The sequence below is a fragment of the Gossypium hirsutum genome, chromosome A12, assembly GCF_007990345.1.
Source record: "Gossypium hirsutum isolate 1008001.06 chromosome A12, Gossypium_hirsutum_v2.1, whole genome shotgun sequence".
NCBI lineage: Eukaryota > Viridiplantae > Streptophyta > Magnoliopsida > Malvales > Malvaceae > Gossypium > Gossypium hirsutum.
The window spans coordinates 96,012,105-96,032,714 of record NC_053435.1 but is presented as its reverse complement, the minus strand read 5'-3'; the positions used below and the strand labels follow the sequence as shown (position 1 = coordinate 96,032,714).

The window sequence follows — 20,610 nt, the reverse complement described above, 5'->3', positions numbered from 1 at the left end:
ATCTAATGTTAATTGTAAATTTTATACTCAGTATCCTTTAAACTCATGTTTTGATGCTTAATAGAGCACTTGGGAGTGAAAGGAGTAAAAAACGAGCGAAAATCGAAACGTCAGTGCAAGCTTCAAGGGCTATATTGGCTGAGTCATTTCACAAGGCCAGATCACATGGGCGTGTGGTAAACCGTGTTGATTTCACGAGATTGTGCACTGAACAGCAGAAACTTGTGATTTTTAAGTTTTGGAGGCATTCTAAGACGTATATATGAAAACTGATAATACTCTAAAATGACGTGTTTTTATATATTAATCATGTGTTTATTTTGAGCTTGAGCCTACTAATTTGAGCTATTTATGTCTTTTTATCTTTTAGGGACTCAATTGGAGGCGAAAAGTAAATTCAAGGGAAAAAGCGTCAATTCGGAGATTAAATGGGCCAATATGCAACGTGGGACAAATATGGTGCCAAAAGTGCGAACATGGAAGGCACAAGGACTTAAAAGCAAATAGAAGAGATTTTATTTTGGAAGACTCTATTTTATTTTATTCTATTAGGATAATTAATATTAAGATAATTATTAGGATTATTCAAATTTAGGATTTTATTTTAATTATCTTTGTTTATCTTTAATTAAATGTATTTATCTTTTTAAAATTTAAGTTCAATTAGACTATCTCCCTAGCACTATAAATAGGGGGTGAAGTGACTCTATTTGAAGGATCTTTTTCTGTAAACACTCTCCCCCAAAAGTCTTTTGTTCTTTCATATTTCTTTTCAATAAAATTTCTTTTTCCATATTTTTATTTATTTTCTTTCCCACAATTATCATGAGCCACTAAAACCCTTCTAGCCAAAAGTTGTCAATATTTCCCCAAAAAAAGGTTCTTGAGGCCTAGAATCCGTACTTAGCCTTCTCGCCAAGTATTCATCGTTTCTCCGCACTACGGGCTGATGCTTCCGTCCATGGCCCTTAAGAAGTAAGATTTTCAGCATATGCAAAGGCGGCCGCTTTGTATGTTTTGGAAGGATTGCATAGTCGGTTCCTTAACTTACTGCGTTAGAGGTTGGCGAGTCAAAGAAACAAAATGGCGTGGGATTCGCCATTGAGAAGCGTTGATCTAGCATAGATTACTGGCTAGAGTTAGGTTCCCTAAAAATCGTAAGTCTAATCTTTGGAGCTGGTGGTCGTAGGCGTCCTCTTCCACTATAACTGGCTTACTCGAGTCGAGAAGGATCATCCAAAAGCCAAGGATTGAGCCCAATGCGGAATAAGACAACCGGAGGCTGGAACTTTCCCATAAGAATTTCTTTTCACTTAAAACTCTCTTTATTATTTTTATTATTTTCATAATCATAATTTCAGTAAACTTTAAACTCTATTTTTATTTTATTTTCGCTTCCAAAATCAATTCTTAAAATCTTTTTTTTTTCCAGTAATGCAGGTTTTCTTGGGCACGATTCTGCCTAGGATTTCGAGAAACAAGCATTCGTATAATCCGGTCCCTGAGGATTCGACCCTACTTCCCCTTTACTATTCTTTTTCTATTTTTATTATTTTAAAGGGAATAGGTTATTTTTGGTGCTCTCAACGACCGCATCAAATTTTGGCGCCGTTGCCGGGGATCAGCAACATACTAATCTTGTTTTTCTTTGTTTTCTATGACCAGGTCTGCTCCAAGTACTCTTGCGTTCGACTCAGAAATAGAAAAGACTGCGAAAGCTAATCGAAAGGAAACAAAACTAAGGAAAAAGCAGTCAGTGGTGGTTGAAACTCAAAGCAATTCACCGCCAGAAATTAGAATCGACGACGAAGTAGAGTCTAGGGTTAACGAAAACCCTACTTAAACGTTAGAAAGTAAAGAAGAAGAAGTCGATTCCCCTGAAGAAGTGTTGAACACTAGGGTTGACGAAAACCCTAATTTAACACCTCAACTTATGGCTAGACAATTCGGCAACTGGCCGAAGCGCCGACAGAACAACCGCCACTATGCATTGCGTATCCTACTATGGATACTGATTTTGAATTAAAGTCAAGCTTGATTCAGCTACTGCCAACTTTCCGTGGGTTACAAAATGAAGACCCCCATAAGCATTTAAAAGAATTCCATATGGTTTGTTTGAGTATGAAACCTCAGGGGGTAACTGAGGATCAAATTAAATTGCGCGCTTTCCCTTTTTCCTTAGCAGATTCAGCGAGGGAATGGTTATTTTATTTACCTCCTGGATCCATTATAACTTGGGCTAATCTATCTCGTTTATTCCTTAACAGGTTTTTCCCTGTATCACGAGCGGATGAGTTAAGAAGAGAAATCGTGGGCATAAGGCAAAAAGACGCAAAGACTCTATACGACTATTGGGAGCGAATTAAGAAGTTGTGTGCAAGTTGCCCACAACACGGTATAACGGAACAGTCTTTGCTCCAGTACTTTTATGAAGGCTTGAAACCCATGGAGATGAATATGGTAGATGCCGCGAGTGGAGGAGCGTTAGTCAACATGACTCCACAACAAGCAAGAGACTTAATCTCCACAATGGCTGCAAATTCCCAGCAATTTCGAGCCAATCCTGAACCCCCTAGAAGGGTTCACCAGCTAAGTAATTCTACCATTGAAGATAGACTTGATAGACTTACTAATATTGTGAATTCCCTTGTTACAGAAAAATCAAAACCAGCCCGAGTATGTGGAATATGTGCTACACCTGAATATACGACTGATGCGTGCCCTAGTCTGTGCGACGATTCTATGGCCCATTTAGATGCTGTGGGAAATTTTTCTGGGCCACCACAAAGACGATACGACCCTTACGCCAATACCTACAACCCAGGATGGAGGGACCACCCTAATTTTAGTTATGGGGCTAATCCACGATATAACCAGCCATACCAAAATCGAGCCCCACAACAGTCGCAAGATTCAGGTAATTCTTTAGAAACTTTGGTCAATAAATTAGCAACTAATGTCCTTGATTTTCAACAGCAAACTCTCAATTTCCAAAGAGAAATGAAGGGTTTTCAGCAGAAAACTGAAGCATCCATAAGGGAGTTGACCATATCAATTGAGAAATTAAACTCTCAAGGGAAACTGCCATCACAAACAGAACCAAACCCGAGGCAGAATGTGAATGCAGTAACGTTACGAAGCGGAAAGATCCTGGAACCAGTTCCTGGCAAGAATCTTGGTCAAGAAATCGCCCAGGAAACTCCAGGAAACGACGAACAGATCCGAACGAAACCCCCACTGCCGAAAATCCAACCTCCATTCCCAGGACGATTAAATCAGTGTCGAAAAAGTAAGGAAGACAAGGAGATCCTCGAAACATTCAGGAATGTTGAGATCAACTTACCACTGTTAGATGCCATTAGACAGATTCCACGGTATACCAAGTTCCTCAAAGAACTTTGCACCAACAAACGAAAACTAACAGGTAATGAAAAGGTAAGTGTTGGTGAGAATGTTTCCGCAGTTCTACAGCGAAAAATGCTGGTTAAATGCAAAGATAGGGGTATGTTCGCTATTCCATGCAAAATTGGCCATTTGGGAATTAAGAAGGCTATGTGTGATCTAGGAGCCTCCATAAATGTAATGTCTTATTCTATTTATGAATCACTTAATGCAGGTTTTTTGACAAAGACAGGTGTTACCATTCAGTTGGCAGACAGGTCTATTGTGCATCCCGAAGGTGTCCTCGAGGACGTATTAGTCAAAGTCAATGGGCTTATCTTCCCTGCAGATTTTTATGTGATAAAAATGGAGGAGGATAACACTCCTGGGTCTTCAGACATCTTGTTGGGGCGACCTTTCCTTAGTACTGCGAATACTAAGATTGATGTACGAAGCGGAACCCTCACGATGGAGTTTGACGGGGAGATTGTGAAGTTTAACGTTTATGGCACTATTAGTCACCCAAGTGAAGTCTTGGACGTAAACCGTGTCGACATAATTGACTCATCAGTAGAAAAAACTTTTGAGTCATCTTATGGAGATAAACCAAAAATGATGTTTGATGATTTTGAATCTGTTAATAAATTATTGGCTCCTATGGATACTAAACTTCTACCTTCTGTTGTGCAGGCACCAGATCCGAAATTAAAACCACTTCTCGAGCGTTTCAAATTCACATTTTTAGAGAATGATGAGACCATTGCTTACTTAAAAGGGATCAACCCCTTAGAGGAAAATACGGAACCAAAGAAAGAGGCGCAAGGACGATTAAACCCAAATATGGTGGACGTGTTAAAAAATGAGAATTTCCAAGCTCATAAGAACAAAAGAATTCAGCTGGAACAGCCCCAATACTAGTTGAGGCGTCAAGCTGGCGACGTTAAACAAGCGCTTGTTGGGAGGCAACCCAATCTTTATTTTATTTTATTTATTATTTTCCTTTATTTTCTTTTATTATTTATGATTATTATTTTATTTTATTTTATTTTAGTTAAATATTAATAAATTTCTCTTCTTCCATCTAGGTGAAATGGAGCGAAAATACGAAGAAAAAAAAGACAGAAAGTGTGCACCAAAACAACCCTATCTATAGTACCAAACAGTTCTATTCCAGCCCAAAATGGCATATCCCTGCTGCCAAACAGTTCTATTCCAGCCCAGAATGTCATATCTCTGCAGCCAAACAGTCCTATTTTAGCCTTAGAATCCCCAAAACCTGCAGCCAAACACTCATTTTCAGCAAATAAAACCCCCAAACCTTACATTTTTTTTCCCCAAATTTCTCCATAACCGCCAACTCCTTTCTCCTCCACCACCCACCGCCGATTTCTTAGCCACCATGGTGAGAACCCGAAGCTGAACCGCCATTGCCACGTCACCCATCCCGTCTCCACCTCTTGCCGTTTCGCCATCTTTTTCTCCACCGTGTGCGCCTACTGACGGTAACTACATGGGGAGTTTTTCTAAACTTTTTTTTTCTCCACCTATTTGTTTTCCTTTTACTTTCACATCGAGGACTATGTGTTTTAAGTGGGGGAGGCATTCTTCGTTGTTATTATCTGCTATTTTGCTGTCATATTGTTGTTGCTGCTGTTTTGTGCTCGTTTCTGCCTATTTATTTGAAGAATATCCTGTTGCTTTTCATGCCCAAGATTTTACCAGGAATTGCCTACTGTTTAACTTTCATGCATGATTCTTACCTTCTAAGGAAGTTATGATTTTTCCCATAATTGATTCCATCTCCACTGTTTTATTTTTATTAGGCTAAAAATAATTGTGATTAATAGGGTTAATTCTATCTTGCTTTTCGTAAAATTGATCAAGTTTAATATAAAATGAACACTTCAAATGATTGCATGCTTAATTAATGTTCATGGCTATTAGGTGATTATTAAAACTTATTTTTGACACTTAAATTTTTTTCTTTCCTGAGTTCTCAAGAATTTTAAATATCGTTTAATTTTTAATAAATGTTTTCCATGGTTATGAGTACAGCTTAGATCGTGACTGACTGAGTAACCAGGGTAGGGTGCTTGGGTTGTCATTCTACTTCGCGTCAAAAGGTTGTGTGACGTGACAAGTAAAACTCCGCTAGCCGAGGTTATGAGTATGGCTCAAATCGTGACTGACTGAGTAACCGGGGTAGGGTGCTTGGGTTGTCATTCTACTTCGCGTCAAAAGGTTGTGTGACGTGTTGGGTAAAACTCCGCTAACCGGAAATAAATAATTTTAGGAGTATGTTGGGCTGAGTAACTGGGGTGGGGTGCTTGGGTTGTCATCTCTCTTCGCGTCAAAAGGTTTAATATATTCCGAAGTAAATAAATAATAATAAATTTAAAAAAAATCAAAAAATCAAAAAATCAAAAAAGGAAAAAAAAGAAGAAAAAAAGAAGTACTAATAAAGTTGCACTTCGGGGACTAAAAGAGGAAATAATTAAGGTGTCTTAGTAGGTTTGGTAATTTACCTAAATGGCATAACTCAAGTCGATCTTAATTTTTGTGTGAAATAATTGGAATACTTTTTCTGTTTTACTTAAAGCAAGCTTAGAGGTCTCTTTATTTTTCATATACGTTTTTAACTAATTTTTATGAAATTTTGGAGTGGTATTTCTTTTATGGCAAAATCTAGCTTTCACAGTCGATAGGAACCATACTTGAGGGCAAGCATGGGCTAAGTAGGGGAGAATTTGATAATACTCTAAAATAACGTGTTTTTATATATTAATCATGTGTTTATTTTGAGCTTGAGCCTACTAATTTGAGCTATTTATGTCTTTTTATCTTTTAGGGACTAAATTGGAGGCGAAAAGTAAATTCAAGGGAAAAAGCGTCAATTCGGAGATTAAATGGGCCAATATGCAACGTGGGACAAATATGGTGCCAAAAGTGTGAACATGGAAGGCACAAGGACTTAAAAGCAAATAGAAGAGATTTTATTTTGGAAGACTCTATTTTATTTTATTCTATTAGGATAATTAATATTAAGATAATTATTAGGATTATTCAAATTTAGGATTTTATTTTAATTATCTTTGTTTATCTTTAATTAAATATATTTATCTTTTTAGAATTTAAGTTCAATTAGACTATCTCCCTAGCACTATAAATAGGGGGTGAAGTGACTCTATTTGGAGGATCTTTTTCTGTAAACACTCTCCCCCAAAAGTCTTTTGTTCTTTCATATTTCTTTTCAATAAAATTTCTTTTTCCATATTTTTATTTATTTTCTTTCCCACAATTATCATGAGCCACTAAAACCCTTCTAGCCAAAAGTTGTCAATATTTCCCCAAAAAAAGGTTCTTGAGGCCTAGAATCCGTACTTAGCCTTCTCGCCAAGTATTCATCGTTTCTCCACACTACGGGTTGACGCTTCCGTCCATGGTCCTTAAGAAGTAAGCTTTTCAGCATATGCAAAGGCGGCCGCTTTGTATGTTTTGGAAGGATTGCATAGTCGGTTCCTTAACTTACTGCGTCAGAGGTTGGCGAGCCAAAGAGACAAAATGGCGTGGGATTCGCCATTGAGAAGCGTTGATCTAGCATAGATTACTGGCTAGAGTCAGGTTCCCTAAAAATCGTAAGTCTAATCTTTGGAGCTGGTGGTCGTAGGCGTCCTCTTCCACTATAACTGGCTTACTCGAGTCGAGAAGGATCATCCAAAAGCCAAGGATTAAGCCCAAGGCGGAATGAGACAACCGGAGGCTGGAACTTTCCCATAAGAATTTCTTTTCACTTAAAACTCTCTTTATTATTTTATTATTTTCGTAATCATAATTTCAGTAAACTTTAAACTCTGTTTTTATTTTATTTTCGCTTCCAAAATCAATTCTTAAAATCTGTTTTTTTTATTTTTTTCCAGTAACGCAGGTTTTCTTGGGCACGATTCTGCCTAGGATTTCGAGAAACAAGCATTCGTATAATCCGGTCCCTGAGGATTCGACCCTACTTCCCCTTTACTGTTCTTTTTCTATTTTTATTATTTTACAGGGAATAGGTTATTTTTTGTGCTCTCAACGACCGCATCAAAACAATAAGATGATAGGAGGGAAAACAACTCAAAAAACACCATTGAAGCCGACTTTGAAGCAGATTTGAGTGAAGATTGAAGATTCCCAGTTGATTTCTTAGGAAATTATCATGAGTTTCTTTATTTCTTTCCGTTATATTGTCTCTTGGATGTTTCTATTTTTGAGCATGAACTAATTTTTTAAATACTTAGAGGAACCCTATGATGGATTCTATCATTTGATTTTTTTATGCAATAAATACTTAGTTTGTTATTCTCAATTATGTATTTTTAATTCTTGGTTTGATATTTCTAGATTATTGATCCATATTCGGTGTGCTTAAATCAAAGGTTGAATAGACCCTATTTAATATTGGATCTTGCGTAATTGAGTGGAGTTGCATGTAATCTTAGAAATAGGACGACATAAATCTATCGGATTAGAGTCAAATCTAATAAGGTAATCCACAACACGATTCAACGCGATAATAAGGGTTTTAATTAGAAATAGATTTCAATTAATCAACCTAGAGTCAGTTGCTCTTATGCTCGAAAGAGGTGTTAGCGTAATTTAAGGATTTTTATGGATCAAGGTGCTAAGTAAAGAAATTGTATAATTTAGATTAATAGTGACAGATGAAATTTTAGCGGATTCTTTTCATGCTATTGTTTAGTTTCATGGTTGTTAATCAATTATTTTCGTATTTTGTTCTTTGCCGTGTTCGTTAGTTAATTAAATTTGTTAATTTTAAGTTTTAATCAATCATTCGAATTATTCGATTAAATAATAGAAAGAAGGTAATTAATAGTACTTGTAGTCCTCGTGGGAACAATATATTTGCTCACCGTAGCTATACTATTAATTAATAAATGCACTTGCTTTAGTCAAATTTTTAATTAGTTTCGTGACCATCAATATGATATGTGATCAAATAGATAAACTTTGTCGAGGCTTCTTATGGGACTTTGCTACTAATAAGAATAGATATACTTAGTGAATTGGGAAACTATATGCAAACCAAAATGTGTTGGCGACTTGGGTTTTTGTTTTATGCGAGATTGGAATCACTTATTCCTTGTAAAGAGTAGTACCTTTTTGCCCAACTTCGTTTTGCTAAATATTTCCTGAATGATGAATTTTTGAAAGTTTCTCTTATAGGTAATGTGTCAAATACTTGGCATGGTATTATGGAAACGCTCAACTCAGGGGTAACTAAGGGACTAGTAAGGATCGGACCCCCCTAAAATAGAAAATTTTCCATCTATGATCTTTAGAATTTTTAAAATTTTAAGTTAATAAAGGTAAAATTACACTTTGGCTCCCCTAAAAATGATAAAAATTTGATTTAATCATTTAAAAATTATAAAGATATAGGCTATTAAAATTGTGAAATTGTATTTTTAATATCGTGAAAATTACAATTTAATTTCGGCCCCCTCTAAGAAAATTTTCTGGCTTCATCCCTAGCTAAATTCCTTAAGAAAGGCATATGTTAGTGATTCAATAATGGGAATTCAATGTAGTTCTGGTTAGACTGTTGGTTGGATTTTGGTCCTTTACAATCTCTTTATGTCCAAGTGTTATCCCCATCAAAAAATTAGAAGTTTGTTCAAGAGTATTGGTCTAATAATGGTTGGGATTTTCATGCATTAAGAAATTGATTACAAGATGATATCTTGGAAAATTGTAGGCTGTAACAGCCCGATTTTGAGTGGTAACGGAATATTGATTTTGGGACTACAAATTTTTGTCATGTCGATCGTAATTTTTATTTTTAGAATATTTATAGAGTTATTAAATTCGTATTAAAATTTTATTTGAAAATATTAACGTTTAGATAGATAATTAAAGAAAAAGGACTAAATTGAAAAAAGGTGCAAAAGTTGTAAAATTAAAGCAAATAAGTGATGAAATGGTTTGATTAATGCTTGAGAAAGGAATAGGGTAATAATTATACCTTAATAGGTATAGTGGGACGGCAAAATTAATGGAAAATGACAAAATAATAAGCTTTAATGGCAAATTTGTAATTTTAATGAAATTAAAACAAAATTAAGTTAAAGAAATATGTTTCTTCTTCATTTTACCATCCATAGCTGAAATTATGAAGGTTTCTTGAGCTACGAGAATCGGTGAAGTCTTTTACCTTGCATGCGAGTGTTTTCTATATCTGTTTCTTGTAATTAGTCCCAGATTGTTTTTATAGTATTTTTAGAGCCTAGATGGCTCGATTAAGGGACATTATGGATGTATTTGAATGAAATTGGACTATGTTTGTATTAATGTACAATTTGAATGGTTTAATATTATGTTTGTCTGGTAATACTCTGTAATCTTATTCCGGCGACAGATACGGGTTAGGGATGTTACACAGACTCTACCTCTTCTCTTTTTTAGCCACCATGTGAATCAGTTGATTTGGAGCAAAACATCCAATGGGTTATTTTCTTTAAAGTTAGGTTATGATGTTCTTCTTAAGTTGGATATACCGCCAATATCCTTTTGTTAAAACCATTTGGAAAACTCGATGTCAACCATGAATACAACATTTTCTCTAGTTAGCTTAGACAGACAAGATAATGACCCATGTCAACCTTAAACTTTGACGCCTTTCTTCTACTGAAAACTATAGTGTATGTGGTGCGACAACTGAGAATACTTTACATGTCTTTTGCGATTGTTCCGCGGCTAAGGAAACAGGGTAGTCTTGCTTGGTGGCAATATGGGCACGAGCTTCTTCACTTGTGATCATGTGGCATGGTTTATGTTTAATTTATGCTAGCTTGAGCCAAAGGAAGTAGGGAACATGGGGCTGGTGTACGTTGTTCTCCTATGTTTGTTGGCGTATATGGAAGTGGAGGAAGAATTTTTGCTTTCCTCGTAAGATAGTGACTGTTGAGAACAAGCTTACTAGCATCTATCGGGCCTTGCATGAATCGGACAATGTAATTGATGGTGGCAGGATAAAATCAAGAGTTGAAGCTCTCTTCGATTGGGAGAAACCAAAATACCAATTTTTGAAGTTAAAACGTCAATGGAAGCTATGGATAATCAGATATGATAGCTGATACAGTAATGGTTGCAAGCGTAGGAGGAGTACTAAGGGATAATGCTGGAAATTGGCTTGGTGGTTTTCAGGCACACTGTAGGTAGGGCCGAGTAAGGAAAATTGAAAAACCAAAAATTAAAAATGTTTAGAGGATTTATTGAATGTAAATTTAAAAATGGTAATTATTTGAAATTGAACTGAAATTAATTTTTTATTTAATATATTTTTATTTTTATTTTTATTTTTATTTTTATGATATAAAAATAATTTTTTATATTTACAATAATGAAAATAATTTAAAAGTTTTTTAGAAATACTCATGAATAAATTGTCAAATAATATTCAAAAATAATAAAACGAAGTTTATTTTGTCAAATAAATCTAAAAATTTAAAATAAAAAATTAATATGAAAAAATAGAAAATCGAATTATGATGAACAGTTAAAAAATCTAATTCTAATTGTGGGAGCTGCTACATTGAGTTTGCAGGAATCTATCCAGGGTTGCTTATGACATGGAATACAGGGTATATAGAAATGTGTTTGTAGAGACAAATCTCTTAATTTTTGTTTCAATGATGAAATCAGGGTGTGACCTGGAGGCTGGTAGGGCGCCAATCCCTCCCTAAAATAATTTTTTTTTTATTTAGGTATGTTAAAATTTTTAAAATTTTAAATAATAAAAATGAAAGTATACTTTAGTCCTTAAAAATGATAAAATTTTACTTTAATTCTTTTTAAAATTATAAACTATAAACTATTAAAATTATGAAATTACATTTTTACTATCATAAAAATTATAATTTAATTTTAACCATTTAAAAGAATTTTCTAACTTCCCCGATGTAAATTGAACTACATCCCTTCACAACACAACTTTGTCGCAGATCAAGGAGAGTCTATTGATGGAAGAAAAACTTTAGCTTGATCCTCTTTTGTAACCAAAAGAGAAATATTTAAGCGATTTTCAAGTTCCTAATATAAATTATATAATATACAAGCAAATACGTGGTCCATTACATTAATCTTGATAATAAAAAACGATGTTGGAGTGGAGAATGGGGCGGGTAGCCCATGGAAATCTATAAGGCCAACCAATTTCAGGCCCTATAAGACCCCCAACATTCTTTATCTACCTACTCGTAGGCACAGCAAAGCAACCAAAAAAACCTTCATTGTTTTGGTGAAGAAGAAAGCCATGTCTTCGACTCAATCAAGCTACAACCTGCTACTTTGGATACATTTTTCCCCTTCATTAGCTCCCTCACTTTCTCAGCTTCATCAAACTTGCTAGCAGCGGCGTATATGTTTGACAACAACACATAATAACCTGCTTTCTCTGGCTCTAGACTAATAAGTTTCTTTGCTATTCGTTCACCTACTTCAACATTATTATGAACTCGAGACCCGGCTACAATTGCTCCTAGAATGGCTGCATCAGGTTCCATAGGCATTTCTTTTATAAAATCCTCTGCCTGCTCCAAAAGCCCTGCTCTCGCCAAACAATCAACCATGCTCGCATAGTGTTTCAACTCTGGCGTCACCCCATAATCTCTCATCATTTCAAAACATGAAGTTGCTATTTCTGCTTCTCCACCATGCGCACATGCTGATAATATACCAAGAAATGTAACTTCATTGGGTTTTATCCCCTTGGCAATCATATCCTCAAAAAGTTCCAATGCAGTAGTAACATTCCCGCTCAACCCGTATCCCAATATGAGAGAGCTCCAAGAAATGACATCTGTTTGGTTCATCATATCGAAAACCCTGTGAGCATAAGTTAACATAGCACACTTTAAGTACATATCAACAATAGCATTCCCTAAATTCAATTCCATCCCCAACCACCTTCTCACACACCATCCATGAACACTCTTCCCATGCTTTAACCACCCCAATTGTCCGCACATTAAAACCAAGCTTAACATAACCACCCAATCAGGCGTAACCCCAGCAACGACCATCTCTCTAAACAATTCCAAACCCAAAGTCGGTTCCTCATGTTTTGCATATCCATCCAACATTGCCGTCCACATCACTGCATCTCTCTTTGGCATTCCATCAAATAGGACTCGCGCATAAAAAATCTTCCCAAAACTAGCATACAAGAAAACCAAAGCAGAAGCAACAAATGGACTCCTTTCGAAACCCAATTTGAGACACAACCCATGAAAAGAGACAGCTAGTTGCAACAGTCCACAACCCACACATGCCCTTAAAACAAGCGGGAGAGTGAAGTCATCAGGTCTGACATTAGAGCTCTGCCACATATGAAGAAACAAATGTATGGCTTGAAGGGGGGAATTGGAGCGGGAGAACTCGCCGATTATGATATTCCAAGAATAGATATTCCTTTGGGGCATATGAAAGAAGACGGAAAGAGAGTAAGGGACGAGGTGTTTGTACCGAGAATAAGCCAAAACAAGCCTAGAACTAAGAACAACATGGTCATAAAGCGAGGTCCTGAGCAAGCGAGCGTGAAGGTGGCGTAAATGCTTGCAGTTTGGCGAGGAGTTAATAAGGGAGAAGTAGGAGATGAGGTTGGAATTGGTTGGGCCTGAACAAGCCAATGTTGAATAAGACAGCTTCTTCAACAGAGTCTTCATTTTTGATCTGGCATTACAATGCTAATACAAGTAACTTGCCTTTATTTTGGGGGTGGGGTGGGGCGGGGGGAATTAATCATCTTGATTACTAAATGCGGGATAGTATACAAACAAGAATAATAAAGCAAATCATTAAGGTATAAAATAAAACAGCCAGGTTGGTGTTCTTTGTTTCTTCTCCTCCTTCTGCTACACCTTCCTTTTATAGCTGGAACAGATTTTGTTTTACTAATTAGAGAGCCTTAAAGACTAAACACTCAGTCCTCTTATTCAAATACAATTTCCCTACCACAGGGTAAATAAAGGGGAATAAAGAAGTGATCACACCCATATGAAATCGACTTGATATCTCTACATGAATGAAGTAAAGAAAAGGATAGTTTGGTGTCGATATTTTTAACGTCAAGCACATGTTGCTGTGATGGCGAAGGCTTCGACTACTGGCTTTGGGGGAGGGATTTCGTTACTTTGCTTCGTGTTTTCGTCGCTTTGCTTCATGTTTTCATCCTTCATCTTTGCTAAGAAGTCGTTGAAGCAGTCATCCAATGTTCGGAATGGCTCATTCGGGTACAGACTGCAGGCTTCGGTTTCATTCGGGCCTTCTATTGGGAAGTTGATTTGACAACCCTTTATGAAGATGTCATGGGTGAATGATGCAACAACACTCTGTGGGATAATATTCTCTGCAAATTCAAGGCAACTAATTTAGCTTAAGTAAAGAAATGCAGGGGAGAACACTACTGCTGGTCCTTTACATCAATTAATAAGGGTGTATGATGATAATGATGGACCTGCCGCAGCCGAGAGAAGGTCTTCCTCAGTGACGGTAACTCGAGGGAGTGTTCGCCGGATTTTCCTTTCCCACAAAGCTGCAAGCTCGTTCATGTTATAGAAATTGCAGGCAGGCCTAAAATGAACTGACTTATTCAAGGTCCTAATGTCATCAACAGTTTTCATGGTGAATTTTCCTATATCGGTGCCTGCAACAAAGTAAGCTGCACCCAGGAGGCATAAACAAAGGATTCAATAGTTGAACTCAGGGAATAGGGAAGTACTAAGCCTCCACTTAAGAACTTACAACAGTGTGGTATCACAATATATATATTAAAAGCAAGGGCTCGAAACCACAAAATATCATAAATCAACTAACAACTAACCTGTGGATGATATCCAAGTTGTTAGGACCACGCATTAACTAATTTCTTACCATCTCTTTTTCGAAAAAAGGATTGTACGGACCTCTTTTTAATTATTTAATGAAATTTAAGTAATTTTGCTCATATCGCATAATTTTAATAATTTTTTAACTTAAACTCTGAACCTTAAATCTCGAACCTTGAATCATGAACTCGAATCTTGAAACTCAAACTTAAAATCCTAAATCCCAAACCTAAACCTAAACCCGAACCTTGAACCTTGAGCCAAAAGACTAAATTTAGGGTTTAGAATTCGAGATTTAGGTTTGGGTTCGAGTTCAAGCTTGGGATTGGGATTTAAGGTTTAAGGTTTAAGATTTTGAATTCGAGTTTGGGTTCAAAGTTCATGATTCGGTTTTAAAAAATTACCAAACTTATATATCAATGAAATAAAAAATTGTTAAAATATTATTAAATAATTAGAAAATGATACAAGATAATCTAGCGCCTAAATTCATACCATCCTTTCTCCACTTGCTTATGTGTTTCGCATGGGTTTTCATTTATTTGTATAATATGTATACAATTTTCAACCTATAAACATTCAAGTTATAGTGCCAATTGAATGTATATATTTATAAATTCTAAAATTATTGTTAATACTATTAATTTATTTTTTATATGAATACTATTAATTTATTTAATACTAATAATCTAATAATATTACTTTTATCATAATGTTCTCTCCTTTTCTTTTCTTTTTGACATTTTATATTGTAACAACAGTTTTCATATTAATGGAATAAAAAATTTTCATAGTAATTTTTTTTGGTATGGTATCTTCATATAGTTGGTTTTGTGAAGTACAAAGTAGAGCCATAAGAGTTGAAGCATGTAAGTACTTATAAAGATGTAGACATGACATTCTCCTGGACTAGTTAATCTTATGTGAGGTGGTAAAAGAGAAGTGTAATTACCTTTGACGCTGCCATCTCCATAGATTTCGAAATGATCCAAGGGTGGAATGACCTCGGAAGGATGCGTATTGTTGTGGTAGGGCCAAGAAGCAATGGAATTACAACAAATGTAGGTGTAGGGAATCTCCAGCTTTTCAATCAGACGCCTGACCTGACGCTTTTCCTTGTACATGGTGAGCCCAGGCTCTACTGGATCAGCTCGGTCCACATCGTGTCCAAACTCCGACGGCAAGAACCTCTGCCACCCACAAAACAACCCAAATATGTAAACCAAAAGTTCTTTTGCTTCTTTAGTGAAAGTACGTAGTAATGTAGGTACCTTAACAGTGCCGACAGAGTGAATTGCCTCAACCAAAGACAGCTGATCTAGTATTGTGGCGCCACCCAGAGCTGATATTACTATCTCAATCTGGTGCTCTTTCAGCAGTTTCACCATTAACTCCTTGTCATTTGCCAATCCCTAGAAACAAACAAGTTATAGAAGAATCTACATATAAAACGAACACAAATTTAAAACTATAACATGATATTTGTACATTCAACAGTATGGCGCCTCTGTCCTGAAGGGCTTTGGCTACTTTGTCCTTGGAATATTGGTTTCCGGAACTTGGCCTGACCAGAACATAAGTGGGTCGACCAGCATCCAAGCTAGCGTCAGCCACGAACCGACCAATAAAGCCGGTTGCTCCGACTATGAGGACACGGCCGTTAGCTACTGAGACAGTCATGGTTAGCGTTATTGCAAGATTAGATAAAGCAACTTTGGTTGAGACGTAGATTGTTGACCACGGGATTGCTACTCTATATATAGGGGGGCGCTGAGGCTGGTCCAACTACCCTTCAGGAATCAAGTTCAACAACCTCAGCCCACATCAAACTCTCATCCCTGGACAATTTGGAAGCACAACATTCCAACCCAACAGCTATAAGTATGCAATATTTTTAGGTCAATTTTAATAAACACCTAACATGGACGCTCATGTACATTCCTTTGCATGTCTCAAATGGAATATTCTTCAAAATTGTGTAGCAAGCAATACTACAAAACTCACTTTTACTACAAACAGACCAAGGTCTTTCTTTTAATTTTATATAAATTTGCATCGTTAAGTAATAAATCAAACATGTTTGACTGATAGTTAAGAAACTCGTGAGTGGGATGGGATGACGATGAGATGAGAGTGAGACGAGACGAGACGAGACGATGAACAAACTAAAATGGAATCGCCAGTTCAATTGTTTTCTGCTTAATTTTCTTTTCCAAATCTTCTACCTTGAAAAGTAAAACCAACCTAATTTTCTTTGACAGCTCTTTGGACTCTGCTTGTCTTTTATTGCTGACTTAGTGAAGCTCCTCCTTTTTCTTTTTTCTTCCTTTAATTTGTCTGATATTTATTTATTTTTCCAAAAAATTCACTGATATTTACAAAAACTAAGCCTTTGATAAATCATTAAAAAAATAATTTCAGTATTTAATATATTTTTAAAAGTGTTTAATAACCATATTAAATTTCCACTTAGTTTAAAATTTTCAACCAAAAGAACGTGTTGAACAAAATAAGTAGATATATAACTCTTACCTCTTAGGATGTGCTTGATAGGAGGGAAAATAAAAAGGATTGAAAAATAGGGTAAAAAAGTGCAAAGAAAATAAATTTTGAAATTGCTTATTAGAGATAAAAGTGAAAGGAAAGAAAATAAGAGAGATGATTATTTTTCATTCCACTGTATAAAAATCAATCATTTCAAATTGGAATGATAAGATGAGAGAAAATAAGACAAGTGTTAATTTAGGATGTCCAAGTTGTTGAAATTTCATTTTAAACAAAATGAAATATTTCAACATTTAATATTTTATTTTCAACCAATTGAAAACTACTTATCACTTAATATAGAAAATATTATGTTTATTTTATTTTATTAAAAATTAAAATAAATCACCTTTTTTAAAAAATGAAATATTTGAGTTATTATAGTTATATTTTATCCAAGACTATCCAAAATAATATAAGATATTAAAGTAATAATATTAAAAATAAATATAAATATTTTTAAAAAAATAAGTATTTACTTTTATCAAACAATAAAATTATACTTAGTGTTTATATTTACTAATTTACCAAACAATTTTTTAATATATATATTCAACACTTATAAAATTTAGTATTAAAAATTTAACACTTAATTTTTTAATTTATCAAACACATTCTTAGGTGAAAGTTATGCATTTTGTTTAAAAAAGTCATTTTCTTTCCTCTCACTTTTCAACTTTACCAAGTTAAGGAGGATAACAAAATTACTTTTATTTTCATTTTTTTTCCATCTTTCCTACAAAACACACCTATAGATAGAAAATTTATATTTTTTATCTTTCTATTTTTCTCCCCCTTCAATTTTTCATCTTTCTAATTTTTTTTCTACTCTACCAAATAAAGCCTAAATATTTGATAAATTAAAAAATAAAGTGCTAAAAAAAGTTTTAAGTACTGAAAAATTTAAGTGTTGAATTTAGGTTATAAAATTAAGTATTGATTATAATTAGATTGTTTGATAAAGGATATATAATACAATCTTAAATGAAGTAGAATAAAATAAAAACAATTGAATTTATTCTCGTGATAAGTAAGTCCTATCTACTTATCATTTTTCATATTCTTTTTGTGCAAAAAATCCTATCTAGTAAATTTCATTGTGGGTGTTTAAAGAACTAAATTGCTTTTAAGTTATTTTATTGAATTTTCAGTTAATTGAATTTTTTCGACACTTTATCAAACCGGGTTTAAGTTATTTTATTTTTAGAAAAACTATTTTCAAAACAATCACCTCTTTACTTTTTAAAATAAATAAAATATTTAAATTTTTATATTTAATTTTTATCCAAAACTATTAAAAACAATATCAATAATTATATCAATAAAAATATAATTTTCAAATAAGTAATTTTCAAATGTCAACATTTTTTTATCAAATAATATAATTTTATTTAGTACTTAATTTTAGCCATTTTTTAATGTATAATTATAAATAAATATTTAGTTAACTATAATTACAATGAAATCAATGTCAAAATATATTTAGAGTCAAATTTGAAATACATATAAATTTAAATTTAAATTAATTAAAATAAAACTCAAGCATAATAAAACTTAAATCTCGACTAAATAAATAAATATATATATATTAAAAAATGAGAGAGTTGGTAGGAATAGTTTAAGATATTATAAATAATGTAAGTATTGTGAAACATCACAGCCGCCGGCCCCTTAAAGATATGGTATGTTTGAGCTTAATAGTATATAACCCAACTTTAAGATAAGCTATATGATTAATTATCAAATATGCCAGCGCAGACAATAATTTGTTTTCGTCAAATAGATTTCATTCCATGGTTAAGTGATGTTGAAGAAAATTGGGATCCGTAGAGCTCAATGCTGCTGTACAAGTTGCATGTTTTTATTTTTTTTTTTGCTTCAAAGCTCAATCCTGATGAAATAAATTGATTTTTTTCACTAAATTTCAGAAAAAAAAAAACTTCAAAAAGGCATGGCGGGCGTTTGTTCGGAGGTGGAGATTAATTACATTAATTACCTCACCTAACGTGTCATTCTTATGATGGTGCCCAGCCCACCTAACTAACAACGATGACACACGCGCATTTATTTAAAATAACAGGAAATTTTAATTATATTTAAAGGAGTAGCTAATTAATGTAGGTTAAATTATAAAAATAGTTATTTTTATTTGTTTCAAATTATATTTTAGTCACTTACGTTATTGTTTTGTTATGAAGTGATTTAAGTTCCGTTACCTCCCAAACAGCGGTCCTATATGGCAGTTTAAATGAATTTTAAATGTCAACTTGGATGTTCTACGTGGTAGTCTAAATTAAATTTATTTAATTAAAAACTTATTTTTATCCTAACTACTGGACATCTAAGTTAGCATTTAAGATTCATTTGGACTAACATTAAGGAGGTAATAGAATTTAGCAGTAAAGTGACTACTTGATAACAAAATAATAACGTAAGTGACTAAAACATAACCTTTCAAATATAAATGATTAAAATATAATTTGAAGCAAACAAAAATGACTATTTTTATAATTTATTAAAACAAGCCGAGCGAGGTGATTTTGAAGCTCAAATATTATGAGTTTCTCTTTTTTTTTTTAATTTGACATCTAAATTTAGATATTCTTTTGTATTTAAAAAATTAAAAAAAAGTTCACTTGTAAAGTTAATTTAAAAAAATGCTGAATTTAGATGGATTTCTATTAACCGAACTAATGAGAAGGCATACCCATGGCGAAAAAGTTAAAATTCCATCAACTTTCCATTCAAAAGCCGACCCAATTATTGTAATGTTGACTCAAACATTAAATCAATCATATTCATAGTTACCCCATACCAGGATTAATGATTTCTTTTCTTTTTCCACAACCATTTAATTGTATTGTTTACTTAGCCAAGTTGGAAAATTTCACCTAAGCTAATTTCAATCTCTTTTAAAATTTAATTAGAACAATTTAATCAGTATTAATTTCAAAAATAAATAATTAAATCACAGTGTTAAGAATTTCCGTTAGTTTATTTAATGTAGCAATAAAAATAAAACGAAAAACTGAAATTAAATAACCTAAACAAATGTAAACCATTTATTGGGTAAAATTTTTAACCGATTTTCTACTCAGTTCATAAGAAAATATATATATATATATACACTCAAAAAAAGTATTCATCATAATTTTTTGGTTTTAAAAAATGTTTTTCAGTTTTTTTACATTAAATTAAATATTCATTTTCCATAGTAGAAGATGCGTGGACCACAGCTTCTGTCTATGTTAGGATTTAGTCAACATAAAAAACAAGGTAAATTAACTCTTCATCTTCTTCAACCCAATCTCATCCACAAACTAGAAACCCCTCCATCTTCTAAATTGTACTTCAATTTTCTTCCAAATTAATTTTCATCGTCAGCGGAAAATAGTACTCTTAAATTTTAACTTAATTTCAAAATAAAAGATAAACTTCAATTTATAAGAGAAAAAATATACACTCAAAAAATGCTTTTGTCGTGATTTCTAAATTATATATATTTAAAAACTTAAATAACATAGAAATATCACAAATAATTAAAAAATTACACATTTATCAAATTCCCATATTAGAGTCATGCTTGTCCTTAAGTGTAAAACTAATGTAAATGCATTGCAACATAAAAAAAATACTTAACTCAAATCGACAATTGAAAATATCATTATATATCAATGGACCAAACAAACATATTTTCATGAATATAATCAAAATCTTGAATGTTAAATAAAATATAATAATACTAATTCATACAATTAGGAAGGATTAGAAATAATAAACCTTCGTACGCATGTGTCACCAT

At 33.7% G+C, this 20,610-nt stretch overlaps 2 protein-coding genes across 2 annotated transcripts; both read right to left on the bottom strand.

Annotated features, from left to right (window-relative positions):
* Nucleotides 1-11,489: 11,489 nt before the first annotated feature.
* Nucleotides 11,490-13,103, bottom strand: LOC107934793 (pentatricopeptide repeat-containing protein At4g14170). Its single transcript, XM_016867298.2, has one exon. It carries the CDS (start codon nucleotides 13,101-13,103, stop codon nucleotides 11,667-11,669), a length of 1,437 nt encoding a protein of 478 aa, XP_016722787.1. The 3' UTR covers nucleotides 11,490-11,666.
* A 140-nt stretch (nucleotides 13,104-13,243) lies between these two features.
* On the bottom strand, nucleotides 13,244-16,272 carry LOC107934794 (leucoanthocyanidin reductase). The gene is made up of 5 exons (XM_016867299.2): nucleotides 15,753-16,272; nucleotides 15,536-15,676; nucleotides 15,217-15,454; nucleotides 13,895-14,098; nucleotides 13,244-13,786 (listed from the first exon to the last, which is right to left on the bottom strand). Exons 1-5 carry the CDS (start codon nucleotides 15,942-15,944, stop codon nucleotides 13,506-13,508), a joined length of 1,056 nt encoding a protein of 351 aa, XP_016722788.1. The 5' UTR covers nucleotides 15,945-16,272; the 3' UTR covers nucleotides 13,244-13,505.
* Between the last annotated feature and the right edge of the window lie 4,338 nt (nucleotides 16,273-20,610).